This window comes from Electrona antarctica, assembly GCF_951216825.1.
Source record: "Electrona antarctica genome assembly, chromosome: 14".
In the NCBI taxonomy this organism is placed as follows: domain Eukaryota; kingdom Metazoa; phylum Chordata; class Actinopteri; order Myctophiformes; family Myctophidae; genus Electrona; species Electrona antarctica.
Genome location: NC_136795.1, coordinates 13,005,664 through 13,026,688, shown reverse-complemented (window position 1 = coordinate 13,026,688; position 21,025 = coordinate 13,005,664). Strand labels below are relative to the sequence as shown.

General features: G+C 39.9%; 3 protein-coding genes across 3 annotated transcripts; 1 reads left to right on the top strand and 2 right to left on the bottom strand.

Moving 5' to 3' along the window:
• Positions 1-1,328: 1,328 nt before the first annotated feature.
• Positions 1,329-12,011, bottom strand: cdr2a (cerebellar degeneration-related protein 2a). The gene is made up of 7 exons (XM_079520369.1): positions 11,723-12,011; positions 10,396-10,508; positions 8,534-8,682; positions 7,941-8,117; positions 5,032-5,346; positions 4,356-4,647; positions 1,329-4,098 (listed from the first exon to the last, which is right to left on the bottom strand). Exons 1-7 carry the CDS (start codon positions 11,796-11,798, stop codon positions 3,862-3,864), a joined length of 1,359 nt encoding a protein of 452 aa, XP_079376495.1. The 5' UTR covers positions 11,799-12,011; the 3' UTR covers positions 1,329-3,861.
• Positions 12,012-12,539: 528 nt separating this feature from the next.
• On the top strand, positions 12,540-17,718 carry mfsd13al (major facilitator superfamily domain containing 13a-like). The gene is made up of 8 exons (XM_079520453.1): positions 12,540-12,625; positions 12,899-13,172; positions 13,336-13,650; positions 13,926-14,342; positions 14,492-14,646; positions 14,820-14,903; positions 15,560-15,703; positions 16,429-17,718. The coding sequence occupies exons 2-8, from the start codon at positions 12,966-12,968 to the stop codon at positions 16,568-16,570; spliced, it is 1,464 nt and encodes a 487-aa protein (XP_079376579.1). The 5' UTR covers positions 12,540-12,625; positions 12,899-12,965; the 3' UTR covers positions 16,571-17,718.
• Positions 17,185-20,235, bottom strand: LOC306936830 (immunoglobulin superfamily member 6; the record flags this gene model as incomplete). The annotated part of the gene is made up of 6 exons (XM_079520454.1): positions 17,185-18,005; positions 18,150-18,260; positions 18,491-18,538; positions 18,700-18,797; positions 19,440-19,793; positions 20,184-20,235. 6 exons carry the CDS (start codon positions 20,233-20,235, stop codon positions 17,952-17,954), a joined length of 717 nt encoding a protein of 238 aa, XP_079376580.1. The 3' UTR covers positions 17,185-17,951.
• Positions 20,236-21,025: the final 790 nt, after the last annotated feature.

The window sequence follows — 21,025 nt, the reverse complement described above, 5'->3', positions numbered from 1 at the left end:
ATGCATTCTCAATGGCAATAGCACAAACTTTGGCATGCTACTAGTCCTACATACTTACACCTAGAAACCCCATTCAAACCTATTTAGGTTCATCTTATGGTGGCCATGTTTGCCTGAAAAGGAATTTTTGAAATGTTTCATAGTTTTAGAAATATAGTGCTTTCAAATCTGATAAATTTACAATGGGGCTCAATGGCAGATATTGGCACGTCAAAAAAGCACTTTCACCTAGAAACTCCATTCACACTTTTTATAATTCAGCTTACTGTGGGCACACATGCTGGAACTTTTTACTTTGAAATGTTTTGTAGTTTCGGAGTTATTTAACTTAAACGCCCAATGCATTCTCAATGGAAATAGCACAAACTTTGGCATGCTACTAGTCCTACATACTTACACCTATAGAAACCGGTGGACAAGTTTGCCTGAAAAGGAATCTTTGAAATGTTTTAGAAATATAGTGCTTTCAAATTTGAGAAATTTATAATGGAGCTTCAATGGCAGATTTTGGCACATCAAATAACCACACTACTAATGCTCATTGCTCACACATCGATGGTTTATTTACAAACCCAACACGTTGTTTGAACTGTCAAGGTATCCTGTGGTGTCCCGTTTGACTAGCCCACTGCGCCATTGGTACCAGTCAATTCATACTGCATTTTTTTTGTTTTGAAGTTGTTCATCTAGAAATCGGTCTTGAAAGTAAAGACTTGAGTGGGGTTTGAACCCACAACCTCCAGATCATGTAGCCAATGACCTAACTCACTGACCTATGTGCTACCTGCAACAGCACCAGAGACGAAATGTTTTTATAATCGTCATGGGGGCCCCCTCAACAACTTGCATATGTTGAGCAATTTTCATTATTTGCATAATATGTGACAATACCATTAACAACCTATAGAAGACAAAACATTCAAAATGTCATCATGCTTTATGTAGCATGTGACGTGTCAAACTAGGGGGTTTTCATGATGCTGAATATATTCCAAGCATTAGTTACAAAAAAGGGTTAGTTACAAAAAAAAACACTCATTGGGCTCATTTTCAAATAATTGTAGTGGGGGAAAAGTACCAAATCATGTAATGGAAGTACTGACATTTTGAAATACTAAAGTAAAAAATAAATAAATAAACTCCTCAAAATTGTACTTAAGTACAGTACGTGAGTAAATGTACTTAGTTACTTTACACCACTGATGGTGAATCATACCCCTCTGCAGGGAAACTGTACGGAGGTGATCCATCTTACCACCAAGCCCAAAACTCCACATCTTGTTTGATGCTGTAAATTCCAGACAACAGTAAGACACAGGACATGCCCAGAAGGTCTTGAATGAGTGTTTTTACTTGTTATAAGCAAGCAAGAACATGTTATGCATCGTGGAGGACATTTTAGGATACAATCACCACCAGCATATTACCGGTATAGCATCGTTCTGAAAAAGCATACCATTATACACAGAAATCCTGAGTGTTTCAAGGGCAAGTTTTGCTATGTGAGCAACATATTTCTGGTTAAAATAGGAAACTGTTGCCAGTTGTTGGCAACCGTGTCCTAAAATCAATAATAAACACTGAAATGATATTGCAATAATATACCACAACTACACCACCTGCATCCATGATATAATCACAATATAACATATCCTCTCGTGTACTGTTGCTTAAATACTGTCCTTTTCTAGTAATCTATGTACTTACTTTTAAATACTACATATTAAGCAGACATACATAAATCCAAGTTCAGATTCAGCCCCCAAAAATAGACTGATTTGATTCCGACAGCTGATCTCTGAATACAGTCGGGATGGAGTTTTACCCCAGTGGAGTGAGCAGCACACTCAGCCACAGAAACAGAAAAAATATTGCAGATGAGGTATGTCCAAGATAATTTGGCTCGGATCTCTAAATAGCCAATGCCCTGATATCTGAGGTCTTGCACAGTTACAATAGAAAAGTGTATTGATTGAGATGACTAAAGTCACCATTTTGCTCTCTGACAACATATTTTCTGATAAGAGTCATCTGAAGAGATTATAAGAATGACATATTACTCACAATCTCGATTGTTCTTTAGTACTGTATTTGCATTCACCAAGTCTAGCCTGAGAAATATATGGATTTCTACATTGTTATGCTCTTTAGGGAAAGAAACATTTTAAGTCAGGGAGAAATCTTCTGAAAAGCCTTTTACGATTACAGTTATATACAGACTGAGGCATTGGTGCAATGTTTTTTTTGTGTGTACTTTTCGTATACTTGTCATAACTGCAGTGAAAGCATTCTGATTAAAATGTCAATGTCATAAATATTATCTGAACCAGTACTTGACCATAATAATTACATATAGATCTGGGATACAGTGACAAAAAACTAATATCAAAATAAATAGCAACAAATAATCTCTAAACATATATCAAAATAAATAAAACAAACAATTGGAACTGTGATTCAGTCATATAAAAGTGCAACACCCATACTCTAACCCTAACCCATGTCCCACTGGCACATGGCTAGTACTAAGCTGTATTGTCGATAAGACTTGAAACACATGAAAACACCAAATATTCAGTGTTCATCTTTTGTCTGGTAGCTAATTACCTTTGACTGTTGAACCAATTATTGCCATCCAACACAAAGAAATACATTCCAGCTCTTGAGGAATTACGGTTAAAGAACGACTAGTTTATGCCCCATCGTGCAATGGTGTTGCCTGCCGAGTGAACGGCTGAGTATTGCAGACCTACAAGACCACAACGCATCGAACGCGAGACGTTGCAAGCTTGTAGGTCAGATATTCTCAGTGCTAGACACCGTCACGCGGCAAAGTATGAATCAGGCTTAACGCTTCAGTCTTTAGCATACCAAGTTACTAAATAGCTCTGGTCTTTCAGTGTATTAACTTGACAAAGCGGTCCATTCATTTCTGTTTGCATAACATACAAACAACATGCAATGTGGATTTTTTCTTTCCCCATAAGCAAGCACCAAGTGGTCCGAGTTTTAACTGTTTAGAAAAATCTGAACACTTGTACTCCGGCTGAGCCTGTGACATGACATGAATAATCTGAACACATATAGTACATACAGTATATACACATCTTACTGTATAACTATCCTTTTTAGAATACTGCACATAAATACACAATACGAGTCATTGGGTCTGAGGCATTTTAGGATTTCTAATTACCAATAATTAGTACCTCTTAGCTGCATGGTAATATACTGTAGATTAGAAGGACTTACACATACTACCTTAGGTCCATCAATCCTCGAGTCTGCATTTCTGCCTAAACAATAACCCCTGGCCTGGACATGTATTTTGTAGAGGTTTTGTGCACTGCAGACATTAACACTGGGACATACGTTTTATCTCTCAACTCATGAGGAGAGACTATCAAATTACTGCTGAAACTTTACAGGACTACACGTTGAGTAGTTTTACCAGAACACCCAGCTAGCTCTGTACTTCCTGTACAACGCATGATAAACAAGTTGTAGAGACTCTAGAATTTGGCTGATTTAAACCATTCAGCTGACTCTAATAACAGAGTTTGAACAACACTAATGTTTGGATTAAGGTAGATAAAGAATATAACGGAAGGAAATTAGGAAGAGCTCAATGATGAAAGCAATGATGTAAGCATTTGAGCTTCTCAAGATGATGAGAGATAACAAGTGGACTGCATTATGTATAAGGGGCACAGACATAAAGATCACTGCACCGTCTGGATTCTATGTTTGGATCCAAGTAACCTCCAAATGATCTTTGGTCAAAACATTTGGTCAAGGAAGGACCAAAAGCAGAGCAAACCCCATACCAGCTCATGCAGTCCTTTGGCAGAGCCCTCAAATTCAATGTCCCTGAGTGGAGTGCGAGTTCTCACTCAGGTCGTCTTTGGTCTTCTGGATGCAGGTAAAGATTTCCTTGAAGAGAGCTTTGTATTCTGGCTGCTGCCCATCCTCCACGACACCCAAGCCTCTGCGGCGGATTCGATTGCCAACGTAGGGACTGATGGCCGTCTGAACGGCCTTGTGGTTCATCTCATCTCCTCCCTGCTGGCACCGCCGCAGAAGCTCCTCGTATTTTACCTGAAACATGACAAAAATGTACATATAAGCCTGTTGTATGTTTAACTGATAAGGATAATTCATGGAATAAGTACAAAGTAAAGAGTAATACGATGTCAAGCCTATAGCTTGAATGTCCTTTTCGTAATAAAGATATATATATATATATATATATATATATATATATATATATAGTTTTATGTTCAAATTAAGTCTTATGAAAGTAAGCTCTAGATTGCAGCTTTAACTAACCACTACACAAGCTAAGAATACACCACCTGCAGTGCGCTGTACTGGGCATCCACTTCATTGAGCAGAGAGATTCCCCTTTGTTTTACCGCCTCTGCTCGTCTGATGCACATCTGCTCGTGGCCACGCCGAAGGTCATCTGTATAGGTCCTCCTCACAGGGATGTCACTGCTACGCCTCTGCTGGATGTACGTCCCTGACTCCACTGCTTCTTTCTCCACCTTCTCCTCCTCCTCCTCCTCCTCCACACTCTGCTTGAGTTTCTCCTCAGAGGAAAAGAAGACCGTATCAGGTAGCAGAAGCTTGTCCGGCCTCCTGGCACTGTGGGGTGGGGGGAGGACAGCAGCATGTTACTTTGATGGCCAATAACTATTACATAATACATGTTATGGGTGCATTCTAAATGATGTTACCAGTAGAGGGTATGCGCATGCATAAAGTGAGTGGAAAATCGAGTGACAAAGTGAGTGGCAAAGTAGCGTTGTTTAATGTTGTTTAATGCAATCAGATAAGACATTAATGTTTGGATGTCAAGGCCAGAAAGTAGGTTTTTTTGCCACTCAGTAGGCATTCCTGCATAACTTCTGGGTATGATGATGATGTCATGCGCATAGTCGCATACCCTCTATTGGAAAAAAATAAAATCAACTAAATTATCACAAATAAAATAGAAAAAGATGTCTGTAGTACTAGCTCAGGTGTCACCTGCTCGTAAAATCGGCATGCCACAGAAGACGGAGTTCCTCCACTTCGGCCTCCAGCTCCCTCTGCCTGGCCTGGCAGCCCTCCAGAGCGTCCAGCCTCTGCTCCAGAGTCCCGTTCTCACTGGCAGTCAACTCCGTCTCGCGCTCCGCCGCCTCCCTGCGACTCCGTTCTGCAGCCACCTGCTTCTGAAGGGTCTGGATGGAGCGCTGAAGGATGGCATGCACCTCCTCTGGGTCTTGGTGTTCCTCTCGGTCGTAGGAAGACACCTGCGGAGACCAGGGTCGATCCACTCGCAGGCTTTCATAGTCTAGGTACCTGAGACGAGGAAGGTGGACAGAAATGTGTCACTTCAGAAAGGGGTGACACTATATGGCTATAATTGGGACTTTAATGACCATCAGTCCTTGACTTTGATTGTGTCCTTGACACAACCCATCTCATCGGGCGGGGTAAGATATTGATCCTTCCCATCCATTTTAATGAAACTCTGCCCATACATTCTCTATTTTCGTCACCACGACCTTGGACCATTTCTCGGTAGAATCATTCCCACCAAGTCTCATGAAAAGCCACCTCTCCATTTGCAATAACAACCAATCAATAATAATAATCAATAAAATAAATAATCAATCAATTTATTTGACAATGGTGGCTTACTTTACTTTGTTTAATAATAATAATAATAATAATAATAAAACTTTATTTGTATAGCACCTTTCATGACATGAAATGCAGCTCAAAGTGCTTTACAGAGCAATTGAGAAAGAAAGAAAAGAAAAGCAAGGCATAAACATTAAAAAAACAAGAGCAGTAATGCAATACAGTGAGGACATGAATAACAAAAAATTAAAAGATCAATTAAAAGCAAGAGTGTAGAAGTGGGTCTTGAGCTGTGCTTAAAAATGTCTACAGAGGCTGCCTGTCGAAGGTACAGTGGGAGTTTGTTCCACGCCGTCGGCCCATAGAAGCAAAATGCTGCTTCCCCCGTATTTTTTTGTTGCCATTTTTTAGGCAAAGCGAGCAGGCCAGCAGTGGAAGACCTTAGGGGGCGGTTTGGGACATATTTAGGCAGGAAGGTGCGAGACCATTGAGAGCTTTATAAACTACCCGTTGTGAGATATTGCCCTGAGCGCATTTTTAATTCACTAATAAATTCATTATTAATCATTAATGTGTAAAATCGAAAATTATTACGGCGGTGTTTCTGACAGACACACATTCAGACATTCAGACATTGTCAGAATTATAGTATGATGATGATTATAGTATGATATAGTATGATGATGATGATGATTATAGTATGATGATGATGATTATAGTATGATGATGATGATAGTATGATAAGTCAAATAATTTTAAAATCAATCCTAAAAACAACCGGAAGCCAGGGCAGAGAAGCTAAAACTGGAGTAATATGTTCTCTCATCTTAGTTTTAGTTAAAACTCTGGCTGCTGCATTTTGGACAAGTTGTAATCTGTCAGTTGTTTTCTTAGGCAGTCCAGAAAAAAGTGCATTGCGGTAATCAAGCTGAGAAAAAACAAAGGCGTGGATTAGCGTTTTTGCATTGTCCAATGGCTCTGATTCGTGCAATATTTCTAAGGTGAAAAAAGGCAATCTTGGTAACATGATTAATGTGTGAATTAAAATTCAATTCAGAATCACCAATGTCTATCTCACTTCACACTGCAACACGGTTTCAGAATAAATAGAGGTAGACTGAAACCACAACTTTTAAATATGTTTTAACACTGACTATAAGGGACTAGGGAGGATTAATCCACTCTTCGCTGTGGATTATATCTAAAATCTCTAAATCAGAATATGTTGGCTAGCTTTGGGTACCGTAACCAGAGGATGTCCAATATAATATGGGACCTAAGTCACCAGTGCACCGTCTATAGATAGGTATGTATAGGTATCAGGTGCTACCAACAGAGGAGTTGGCCCAGACAACCATTAGTTGCGACCGTAGGCAAACCCTGGATAGCCATACAGCATACATGGAGAAGAGTGGATCATCACGTAGATCTGCATACATGGAGCCGGCCAGCAACTCTACATCTGACCTCAAATCTCAAACCCTTAGATCTCCATATATGGAGCTGACCTGTTCTGACATTCCATATGTTGATCCTACCCCACCCGTCCTTCCTCTTCGATGTCTCCCTTTTGACTGATACCTGTCCATTCAAACTCTAGCCGGGCCCGCCCCAATGTTATTAGTGCAGCCACTCCCGGCACCGGCGAAAACTAGAGTTCTCAACAAGCCAGAAAATTAAGGCCCGGCCCTATACCTGGGCCCTCATCAAACCCTGTACACTCAAGACACTGCCCCCGCTGCCACCCTTAGATCTTCATATATGGAGCTGACCTGTTTTGACATTCCATATGTTGATCTGACCTCATCAAACCCTGTACACTCTCCATATATGGTCAGTACAGAATTCATTCCATATGTTGATCTGACCCCCCCATGCCAAAGCACCAACGCTCACCCAGCAGTCTGCCGTCACACGGGCGGATGCGTGCATGCGACCTCGCCCTAAATGATGTATGTCATTTTTATGATTTAATTATAGGTGAAAATGTTAAAGACTAGGGTGAAGTGTCAAGGGGACATTACCATGTTACTTCTGGCACAAGACAAAATTACATTCAAATTCAAATGAACGTTGGGTCTTCATTAGTGCAACAAACAAACTATGAAAAGCAGCCGCATGTAAAAGCCACATTCCCATCCGAGAAACACAGGGTTACAAAACTTTCAGGGCAACTTCCTGTGTTTATCTGTTGCTATTGTTTTGGCATGCCATGTCATTTCCTTCTGGAGAATAGTGTCCCTTTACACATACTTGAAATTAGTATCTGCGAGGACACAATGGTATTTTTACTGCATACAAACACAAACCTGTCATGGTTTAAGTCATAGAGCTCCTTGAGACAAGACACACTCTGTGCTCCGAGGCTGCGTCTCTGCTCGACCAGTTCTCGTCTGTTCCGCTCTTTCTGGGCACTCTTCAGTTCCTCCACCTGGGTCTGCAGGTCCTCCATGTGGGTCTGCAGTGCATCAATGGTCTCTGTCAGACTAGAACCATGAGAAGAGAATAATGAATGTGGTGTAGAAGCCAGTGCATAAAATGTGGTGTGGAAGTAGAGCATTAAAACATACGTGAACATAGTAGGATCACAGGAATATAGGGCTGCAACTATTGATTATTTTCTCAAAGATTATTCTATCGATTAATCTTGAGATTAATTGAAAAGATTTTTTTTCTCCAAAATATATTTTATATATCAACAAATCTACATGAAGAAATTGCAATTAATCTTCTAAATCTATTGACTTATTTTTCATATAACTAATAGCAAAACTAGCTGGTCTACAACCTCACAATGTGTCACATCACAACATGTTTGTACTTTTACAGCAAGAAATCATAATTTATAATTTGATTGATAAGATGCATATTGACCAATAGATTTGAGCAAAAATAAACTGACCTATGGATTTTCTGCTGGGAAAGGCGGTTGTCCTGAACCAGTCTGTGGTTGCCCTGCTCTAAATCCCTGGCTGCCATATCCAGCTGCTCATACACCTTGGCATGCTGGTCATTCATCTGCCGTAGCAAGTCCACCTGCTTTGTCAGGTACTGTTGGAGAGGAGAGACACGAAGTGAAGGTAGAGTTAAATATGCGCTCAAGATGGGTAAAGGAAACAAGAGCCATTTCTCACCAAAACCTGACCATCCATGGAATTTCCAGTGTTGAGGGCCTTTTGAACTTCTGAGAACACTAGGAATTACCAGAAGATTACACTATGTCCTGTGAGATATTCCCCTTCCCTCCCTCCATATAAAGCTTATCAATGCTGTGAATTATTCACAGCATTTAGCTTTAATATTAACTATAACTGTTAGAGTACGCTTCAAGAAAAACTGTTGGCTATAATTTGAGGAACATTATTTGAAGTTGTAAATTTAACTTTGAACACCAAGCTCTCACCATTAACATTAAGAGAATATTGATTCTTGCTCAAGACAAGTACAGAGACAAAATGAAAAGTCTTGATGGGACGATAATAGCAATATGATCACAGTGGCTAGAGCAGAGCCTGACTAGACCTTGAAATTGAGATAATAACGTATCATGTGCTAAGCATGCTTTTTCATTTCTGGCAGACATTGTATTTGTTATCCATGGTCAAGGCCAGGGCACTTTATTTATTTATTTATGAAGCACAGCCATACGTCAATCATTGCATCAAGAATTACATCTACCGTACATTTGCGGAAAGTGTGTAATATTATACTTTGTTGTACAACCATGTTGCTTGCTGAAAATAATTGATTTTCAACTGAAAAGCATGCTGCACTTTTCATTGGAAAATCAGTTACTTACTACTTTCGGGAACTGTCACAGTTCAATTGTACATGAAAGTATAAATTAGCCTTAGTCAGAGACTGACAGCAGACACTATAGACAAGCGGTCAGCAGAATACAGGGGATTAGCTTATTAAGTACTCAAGCCACTGGAAGACACACTGTAGTGTCAACAGATAAGGCTCTTATATGCTGACCTGAATGTATGCGTGTCCTGCAACTGTAATAGGCAATGTCGGTCTGTTTATATGCCAAATGACATATGCAGACATCATAATGTCAAGGCACACTGTATGGTGGGGTCTAATGAGTCAAAGCTAAATATCTATACACACTTTATGATGGTGTCTGATGAGTCAACACAAAATAATATGGTGGTTGGTGTTACTACATTTAGCTTGTTTGTACAGTATGTTTCTCTAAATAAAAAAACACTGGTAAACTCTGTAAGTGAACCACGATCATATTAAAACCTTGAATTAGGTTCCACATGAATATGGTAATACTTTATTATGTGAAAAAAGTAATGGGACTTGAAATGTATTAAAGTTTTTCAACATTTAGCAGTCCCTGTGAGGCAAAATTGGTTTAACCAGACGAACTGTGCTAGACTGATTAAATCACAGTGTCTTCGTGATTGCATTCACTTAATTTCTTAAAAACAAAAAGTCGCTGCCGGTGTCGGGAGTAAGACTTTCAAATTATTCCATTTGGACTATTCTAAGTGGGGCTCTCATTTTAAACTCAAGTAAGTCATATTTAAAAAATAACAGTAATTTAAGTGTCTATGGTCAGCGGTTGGTCCGATAACAGTAATTTACTTACAGACCGAGCTGTGAGTGTGAGTAAAGAGTACAGTATGTTATGTCAGGCACACAAGACCAGTGGGTTGTTTCCACAAATGTGGTGGATTGGAACAGTAAATAGTATCTAAATACCCTTCACTCAGTCGTCATTAAGAATAGTTTTAGTACTGTTTTAACCTCTATCTCCTGCAGCTGTTCCTGGTTAGTGCCATACAGCCCCTGCAGAGCCTGCTCCAACTCATGGTTTCTGTCCAGGAGAGTTTTCCCCAGCTCAGCTGCGAGATGGAGATCTGTAAACACACAGGAAATCAATGTGCACACATTGCAGCGATATAACCACATGCTTGTAAACAGTAGGTCACAGACATGTTTGCCTGTTCTTTACACATTAACTGTATGTGACACACACACACACACACACACACACACACACACACACACACACACACACACACACACACACACACACACACACACACACACACACACACACACACACACACACACACACACACACACACACACACACACACACACACACACACACACACACACACACACACACACACACACACACACTTCTCTGTCCAACCTAATCTGTTACTTGTCAAACAAGTTGCGTTTGCTGAGTGTTTAAAACAGGAAGGAACAAAGTCATGTTATATCAAGTTAATTTATGGCCCAGTGGGCATACTGAGTGAGAACGTCAGATCTAAAGTTGCCAGTAGTGTTACTGTGCAGTGTGCATGAATATCTCCTTATCCAGGACACAATCAACACATGGGAAAATTACAGCCTCAGGAAATCCTGGAAACAGCTGAGACTTCTCTGGATTATGTCTTTCCTTAACCCATGACCGGTCTGTTTATCAAAGTATGTGTGTCAGTGTCACAAGAGTAGGCTACAGAATCGTGTATGTATTCTAGTTGTGTGGTGTATCTTTTTTTTTTGTCATACGTTTTAAATGTACTAAAAAAAGCAAAAGAACACTAAATATAATAGTTGACTGGCTCAATGAGTGGTTCAACGGGACGCCCATCTAAATTATTGATATTTTGGAATCATTTGGTCCAATTTGTATATTATATTTTTAAAATATTATATATTCTTTTACACATAGTGTAGAATAGATTGGGGTCCCAGATATTTAAAAAATAAAAAGAGGATCAAAAGGGCGCCTGATGCCCAAGACAGTGTCACAGACTCACAGACAGTGTCCCTAAAATGTAAAAGGTAGAGAATCTCTGCTATACAACAAGAGCCTCTTAACATACATAATCCAGCTCTATCTATCCCCACATCCTCCTGGCATCCACCCTACTCCAATTACCAATTCATAAATAATAGTTTTTGAAGTGATCATAAATAATAGTTTTTGAGGTGATAAATGACCGTTTTGATTTGCTAGTTAATACACACAGTTACACTACAATGCCAGTGGGTACAAACCACACCAGCTGACAAGTGTTTAGGGCGCGACCAACCCATACGCGGCAGCCCTTACCACGTTCAAGGTCCTGTTTCCCATACCAAGACTCTTCCCCATCAAAGCCTTCCTCCACAATCATGTCCGTTAGCATCGTTATTATCTATGATCCCGCTGGAGAGGAGACTGCAGCCGTCATGAAGTAAAACAACGGGTTACGGCCGGGACCCACAGACAGGTTGAACTAGTTGTTGTCCCGCGGCGTCCCACTCCCAGAGCGCTCAGCATAATGCTGCTCAACGCTCATCCATCCTCCGGCGGTGTGTTCTGTTCCCTTCTGCAGCAACGTGGCAAATACTGTCATCCACCCAGCCAGGGCACAACCAATATGACGTAGTCAAAACAGCTTGACCAATCACGGTGAAGTAGGCGGAACAAACGTTTTGTTTTTGTTTTAGTATTCTTAGAAACACCAAGGCAATACATTACAGTGCATGCATCTTTACAGTACAGTCAGAGTACATTATAAAAAAATATTTATATAAGCATAAAATGATCAGCACAGCCTGAGGAACTTCAGTGTACGATAATACATTAATAATAATATAACATAAATGACAGAAAATGAAAATAATTCCAAAATAAATAGAGTGGCTACAATGACAAAAATCCAGTCCATAGTTAAACTCGAGAGCTCATTAAATATTTCAAGTTCTTAATAAAAAGCCTAGTTTTATTCAATGTTAACCAGTGCAACCCGGTCTAGGGCCCGCCTACTGCACTGCTGTATCCGTTCATTTCCACTCACACATATATGCACGCACACAGACCTATTCCGTATCCGCTGATTAGCTGATATGTAACCTGGCAAAGCGAATTGAAAATGTTTATGTCCTGTAGTTCCGCCTATTTCCGCATATACACAGAGGAATGGAGTTTGACTGGACGCGGCGCTGCTAACTGATGTTAGACCTGATTATTGTAAGTTATTACACATTTAAAACCTGATTTGTGACAGCAGTCGTCATGAAGGTCTTATGTGGTTATGCCATTGTAATTGTAATTGTAATTATGCTATTGTAATTATGCGAAATGAACCGATACTGAAGATGCAACAGCTGAAAGTACGCGACTACTGTTAATGTGTATTCTAGTTGTCCAGCAGTCCTATACATAATATTGTACTTCGATTTTGGCGCTGGTATGTCACTGCCATCTGGGATTTCTCAACTAATTTAATTCATTTTGTTGCAGCCGTGTGGAATCGTTCCAGTATAGTCTACATAATTCTACTTTGGTGTAACCGATTCGGACCATCACCATGACCGTGGAGAAACCAGGCCCAGGTGCACGCACCTACGGACGGCTTCAGCATCACCTGGTGAACTTCGGAATCCACCCTGCAGCAGTGTCCTACTCAATGACCACTCTTGGAGCTGGCATGATTAACAGTATCTTCAGCTTCTATTATGTCAAACTCTTCCTCAACAAATACAAAATATCAGAGGGAGCATTTCAACAGTCACAAGTGAGTACACACACATTCATATGTTCATTTAACACAGAGTGCACAAATGGATAAATTAACACACATGTGTGCATATTAGGGAAATACTATGTGTGCTCATTCTCAAAATGTCTTGAAATACAAATATGGACACACCTGGATGCTTCATTTTGGTATCTCACAGATCGTATACATGGTGTGGAATGCAGTGAATGACCCTCTGTTCGGTTACCTGCAAGACAACTCCCGTGTTCCCTGCTGCTCACAGCGACGCCTCTCCATCCTATACGGAGCTCCCCTCTACTCCCTGGCCTTTCTGCTGGCCTGGTTCCCATGGCGGACATACGCCCCCAATGACTGGATGAGCGGCCTCCACTTGACGGTGGCGCTCTGCGCGTTTGATGGCATGTTGACATTTGTGCTGTTGGCACAGTGCGCCCTGTTCGCTGAAATCTCCAGCCACCACCAGAGTCGCCTACGACTCATCAAGTACAACCAAGTAAGCAAGCGAGCAAAGCCCCCTCCTTGTTTTCTTGCACCAAATGTCTTTGCCCAAAAGAGGCAATCTGCAAGCTCACAAGATGTTGTGTTGCGACACGTTGTAAGCTTGTAGATCTTTTTTTTTACTGAATGTTTGCCTATCATGCCACGCCCCGAATAGGAATGCTAGAGTTCAAGTGGTTAAAGATGTCATTAACTCTGCTTGATATTTCTCTGTACATTTTAGAATCTAGTGTCTAGCCCATGCATTCTCCTTCTGTTCTTCATTCTCAGGTGGCATCCCTCATTGGTTCCTCCAGTGTGCTATTCTGTGGTCTCCTCTCCAACAACATGGATGATTTCCCAGCCTTCCAATGGTTTACTGTGCTGGTAGCCATCCTGGCCTGTGGCTGCATGCTCTATACAGGCGTCCACAGTGAAAGTCGCTTTGATAACAAAGGATCCACTGGGTCTGATGACAAGGCTTCTGGTGAATCAGCGCTCTCCTTCTCTGCCGTAATGTCTATGTCGAAGCAAATCTTGACCAACAGGGACTTCCAGCTCTTTGTGGTCATGAACTTTTTCCAGGTCTTCATGGTGGCTTTCTGCAATAACTTCACCATGATATATGCTGAGCATCTAATTCCCCATGATGCACTGCCATCTTTGGCTAAGAGTATTATGTATGGAGCTGGATTCATTTGCCCACAGGTATTGTGCAGCATAGCCCTACTGTAGTTTTTCGATGATATTATTAAATGTTGTTCAAGTGCTATTTGAAATGTACAGATTTGTCACTGGGCATGCATTTGGAAATATCTGTGACTCACTTCATCATGTAACCCTTTTCTCAACCCTAGATATTAGTCCTCTCTCTCCAAAATCTTCTCCATAGTGTTGGCTACTACAAGATGATTCTTTTCACCTTCTACGTGGAGGCAGGAATGGCTGTGGTAATGCTGGCTCTGGGTCCTCACTACTATTATATACTAGCATTCTTCCTCATTGCTAACATGTAAGAGACTACACCATTTCTACTGAATGGTATATTGCAGTGTTTTACCTATTACAGTTACAATTTATAATTCAGTGTTTAATTTTTCTTTAATGACTATGCCATGAGGTTTACTTTATATCACATGTTGTAAGAAATCAATATATCTGCTCTCCCTTGTATTCTCTATACAGGGTCATTACTCAGGCGACCTTCAGTCTATTCTGTCTACCTCTGGCTGACATAATTGACTCAGACCTGCAGAGGAACAAGCGCAGGTAAAAAAAAACAAAAACAAGAGGGGGAAAAAGACAGATAATGTCCTTGGTATGTCAGTACACTGTGTAGTCCAGTGCTGATTTTCACTCGAATCCGCTGAGTCATCCAACACAAATGGAGCATACCGTTTGGTTTGACCCCTTATTGGCAAAGGTATTACTCCAGGGGCACCTAAAGCTTGAAGTTGTGTGGGCTGGGCACCTCTGGTGCATGACAAATACAGTATCTATCTATCTATCTATACTTGCGTGCCTGTGTGACGTGCCAAAAAAAGTTGATCTACAAGCTCGTAGCTTGTAGATCTGTGTATTTTCAGTGTGTGACACCAGCGAGCAGTTAAGTATAAATTAAGCATAAAATACAAAAGGTCAATAGGCTGCACTAAATTTGTTTAGATGTCAACATGAAATCCAAAGGTCTGAGGAAGATCCTTGGTGTATCAAACTGAATAAAGTTCTAGTTCTTTGTTCCTTCATGGTTTCTTTCCAATGTACCCTGCAAAAACCTTTTTTAGGCAAGTGTGCAGTGTTATTTTTTAAACATCAAATCACTTAAAATACAGTAATGATCATATTTGGCAGTCATTGGTAATTTAATTGAACTGTTATTTAAATAGCAATATTTTAATGTGATTATTTTGGTTTCGTCTCTGTAGTTCTCCCCTCTCCTCTATGGTGTTTGGAACAAATGCACTTTTCACTAAACCTGCCCAATCTCTGGCACCTATGATGGTGGTTAGTATTCTCAACCAGTATGGCTATGAAGAGCTAAAGGATGCAAGCAGCAATTCAAATCAAAGGTAAAGACTACATCTCAATGGCAGTCTGCTGAACTAACTGGTCTAACTGCTGTTTGGGAGACTATACAATTGAGAATATTGGGCGCAAACATCCAGGATTAGTGTCACCTCATTCTATATGTAACTGTATTGTTAGCCTATTTATATAGATCCTAAGTCGACTTTGTCCAGCTGTTTAGTTGTTTTTGCCTCCTATTGTTGGAAAAATAAACATTTGAGCACTGAGGAAATAATTCTTGAAAATAGCAACACGGCATGATCAGGTTTATAAATGATATTATTGGGTGTGTTTAATTTATAAAAAATAGAAGGGAACCCCCCTCATCTGCTCTAAAAGTTTATTATTGACGACGTTTCGAGCCAAGGCTCGAAACGTCGTCAATGAGTGTGCGATTTCCCTTCTCGTTGTCACTTTTGAACCCAGCACCTCCACTAAGTTATGTGCGTATTTTACTATAGTTTCTGTGTGTTCAATCTATATAAATGAACATTTGAATTTTGAATGAGAAAATAATAAAACAGTGGATTGGATGAATATAAATTTAACTGCCATAGGAAAAACAAAAAGGGTTGACCAGAAATTAAATATTGACAACCACAAAAATGTGTTTATCGCTAAATAAAAATATAACTACACTTTCACCACTGCATGTTGATATTCAACATACAAATATTTGGTCCACATCAATTAAGTACACATTCATATTATTCATTCTCCTTCTCAGTGCACTGGAAGACCTGCATGGGGCCATGTTCTACTTGGTGTGTCTGGTGCCCATGTGTGTTGCTGTTCTACAAGCCCTGGCCTGGAAGCCATTCTCCATACGCAACAGTCATACAGTTGACACAAAGTATATGGACGGCTAACTTTGACAACCTGTCAGTCCAACATTCCAAGGAATGATTCTGTTGGGTTTGGTGTTGGGGTTTGTTAGTTTAGTGTTGAACACAAAGATAAGATGGACAGTTCTTTGTGTGTTGTTTTGAGGACTGAGAAAAACTGTCAAGTGAAAGTTGAAGTTTTCTTTTAATGAGTAATAGCTCATCAACCTGTCATGCCTCTTAACAATCAGTGCACTGACAACTGAACTACTGTAGGTGATTTGATTGTAAAAGTGTGACTCACCAAGATGTCTTAACAGGCAGACAGATTGAAGTCTGATTGCCTCACGTTACTTTAAAGTGTGCCAGTTTGCATAATGGTAGTCGTACAGAGCCAGACGATTAGATATCTCAGACTACTAACACGTCTGTCAATATGGGCCAACAGCGGCTGCTAACAAACCTATACCCACTGATTTGGAAAGCAAATCATAGCACTGTCCCTGTATGAAGAACCACCATACATTGAATTTAACCCATAAACACCTGAGGCTGATTCTGCGAATGTCTTGTAAATCCTAAAGGCCAAACCGCACCAATGCAATCCTTGCAACTACCATTGTAATGGTTGCAAGGAGTTGCATGGTGAATCATTGGTGTGGTCTGGGTTTTCTGAAAGAACTTATGTTGCTATATCAGTGGTGCTTAAACCTTTTCATGTCAAGGACCGCTGAAATGATTTATGAATTTGGTCCCGGACCCAGTAACAAAAACAATTATGAAGATAAAGTACGTATACATAGATCCAAAGATGTGCACAAATGTTTCAAAAATAGCAGATTTGTAAATGTACTATTTTTGAATAGCCAAAGTATAAAATAAGCTGAAGTGGTTAAAAGATTGTGATGCAAAATGAGGTAAAATGACAGATTCTTTCCCGGTTAAATGTCACCAAAGATCAGTAGGCACTGGGCAGTGGCAGATAATGTCTGATCGTCTAGCTAGCACAATGGGGACTACACCCTGCACTCGTACTGTATATAGTGGGACTTTTTTATTTGGGACTGTATTTTAGGGTACATACAGAATACTGTAAGCACTTCCATTGTGCCTTTCTCCTGTTATGGCAATTGATGTGCCATTTGTTGTGATGATACACTTTAAGTACAATAAAGGGACCAGGTGTAACAGGACATTTATTGTATTTTTATACTGATTTATTACAAAAATCATGTAAGTTTATATTGCACACATATCAATCTATCTACTGTATAGTACTGTACAGTGTATAAAAGGAATGAGTGTCTTTGACACAGGAAGAGTTTACAGTAAGGTAAGGCATTAACATCTCAATTTATTTGGATCCAGTTTAACTTAAGAATTAGGGAATTAGGAACCAATGTCATTCTATATTCTTGCTTGGCAGTTACAGGTTTTGATAGATGTCATCAGTTGCAGAGTTTGACTGTGGATCTTCTGCCTGTAATGAGATTAGTTACCAAATAAAATGGTAAGCTGTTTACATTGCAAGTTCTGAGAAACTAAGCATTGCTACAGAGACGTTTCCTATATGTGTCCTATGTCTTACATAGGGAAACCACAGAATTCTGTAATAACATTTCACCTTGCTCTGAGAGGGGCCTCTCTTGTCCTTTTGATGGTGGGTGCACCGTAAGTTCCTTGTGCTAAACTCTTGCACCACAGCACGGAACTGCATTCTTGTCGTTGAATCATGCTGTATTAATAGGACAAAATCAATTCGGTATAAACACTCTCAACCTTGAAGTTGTTTTTTAAGAAATAATGATTGTAACAAATTCTGTGATTTGTGTCACATGCCACGAATATACAAAAAAGGTTTTGAATGGTGATTTTCTTTGAGACTTCCTCTTTTTTTCTTCTTCAGCGGGTTTTCCATAATTTGATAAAAGGAAAGTTACAAACAAGTGTTAAACCACCACAAACCTGGTCAACTGTTCTTCCTGACCCTCTACTACATATGACATGGCCATTCTGAAATATGGAGAACAGGTTATCTTCAATAACAAGTGTATACATGCAGTAGATTGACTGTTTTCCATAATTTCACATTTGGAAGGTCTTGTTTGAATATGTATTACAGTGGCAGATCATGAAAAAGCCATATAGCATGAAGAAACAAACTGTTAGTTTACCTTCTTGTGAAAAATAAGTATGATTACTGCCAGGCTGTAGACGGTCAAGAGGGTAAACGGTAGCCATATTAACATGGATAGCACCATTGATGTACCTTCTGTTAAAAAACAAAACAAATTGAATGAATAAAAACAGTTCAGCCAAATAATCTTATTTGGCCGCCCCAATGCCAATGCTCAGTTACTAATATTTAATTTGACCGGTGATTCCTTGATTCATCTTCATTCTATTTGAAAGCAGACCCCCCCCCCCCCCCCCTAATACTAATAATATACTAAAGTCACAAGACTGATGACATCATAATATCAACATAAAACTTTTTCATGCTAGTCAGAAAAGACCTTTGTGACACCCTCAGTTAAATTAACACATACTTACTTTGTAGTCAAAATGTTATAAATGAGTGCATCCAAGTACATAATGTCAGGTGTGGTCTATAACCATGATTATTTACGCTTGTCTGTCAAAAGGTATATCGTTTTTTTTTAATCCACTGTTGTTATTGTGTTATTTATGTTCAATATGCTTGAAATCTACAACACACACATTATAGCTAACCATAAAGGTAGTTATAATGTATGTAGATGTACAGGTATGCAAATGTCAGTGAGTGTGAAATTCAGAATGTTGAAATATTCAAATTAAATGCAATTGTTTCTTCTTTCTTTTTTGTATTTACTACTTCTCCTTTGTGTTCAGCTTTAACTGTTTTCTTTGTCTTTTACATTAATACGCTTACCCCTCACTGTTAGAGTAGTGCCAGATCCTATCAGCTGTGCTCCTGGTTCATGTTTTCCATTGAGCACTGCAACACAGTAGTATATGCCACTTTCATTGACATTAAGCGATTGGATGTTTAGCGATGCTCCGACTCCGTCCAGTCTGTACTTGGGAGTACTGGTAGTATTGGTAGTCAAGTGGAGTTGGTGATGGGAGTGTTGTTTGAAAACAAACCACTGGAACTGAAAGCCAGCACTTTGACAGGCCGAACTGAACTTGCAAGGAAGAGAAACAGATTGTCCACTGTTCCGCCACATCTTATCTGGCTGTTCCAGTGACTGGCACCTCTCTGTGTTCAACTTCAGCACACTGTCTGGAAATAATGAATGGAGATACTGTTAAGTGTGAGAAGTATACATTAATGTTTATCATTCACATACACTATAAAATCATTTTAACATGTAACCAGATGTACGGGTCCATTTGGTTACATTTGTTCACTCAGAGATCATCATGTACAAATGGATGAATGAAAACTAAGGATTTTACTGTATACAACAATATTCTACTATGCGCTACATTCAAATATTATAGTGTAGTCTATAACATTTTCTTTCAAACACAAAGCAACAAGCAACATGCTTGTTGTTCCATATTGTCTAACCAGAATGTTACTATCTAATTTACATTATAAATCATTAGGTAATACATGTAATGCTAGATGGATTGTGAGTGTGAACGCAGTATAAGATACCTATCTTACCTGCTGCTGGGAGGCAGCTGAGCGAGAGAGAAAGCCAAACAGACCAGCTCATTGCTACAGTCTGACAGAATGTCAATGATCTCATGACTCGTTGCGTAGAGCTTTCTAAATAGTCAACAATTAGGAAGTCAGCATCCTGAAGTTCCCTAACAGTCACTTCCCTCTTTTTGCTTCTGTAACGTGTACTGTGACTGATTGCATAGCAACTTTTGTTACATAAAAATGTACAGTGTTATCTCTCTGTCTTTGTAATCCCTGATGCGATGATGTAGGGCTTGGCAATTAAAGGTATATTCAGTGATTTGACTTAATTCAAATATCACTTATTTTTTCTTTTTTTCTGGATAATCCTCCCTACTATAGAGTGTGCTGACCATATAAGGAGTTCCTCCCTGTCCCCAGTGAGCCCCTGGGGTCAAAAAACCCTAGTTTCAGTTTTGGTGGCGGGTGGCAAAACCTTCATCCAATGAGGATGAGTGGGGCCTTCCTCCAATCATGATCGAGTGGGGGCGGGCCTTGGTGCACGTGCTGTTGGCCTGTTGCACTTCCCCCCACTGTAGAGCGTGCATGTGCACATTTTGTTACCGGGGCGGACTGGGTGGTTTTCCAAATTACCCAAATCACTGAATGCTCCTTTAACTGAAAATATATCAAATCTCAAATTTCTCACCAGCACTGTTGGAGACAATAGCAGGCACTGCTTCCATCCCTTGGGCAACATATTTGACCTCTATGGTCAGAGACCATAGTGTTATACATGTATAGTACAGGTGTGGTCTCAACGTTTTGATTTCAAGATGTCCCAGTTTGATATTTATTAGGCCACAGACTCCAATTTGATG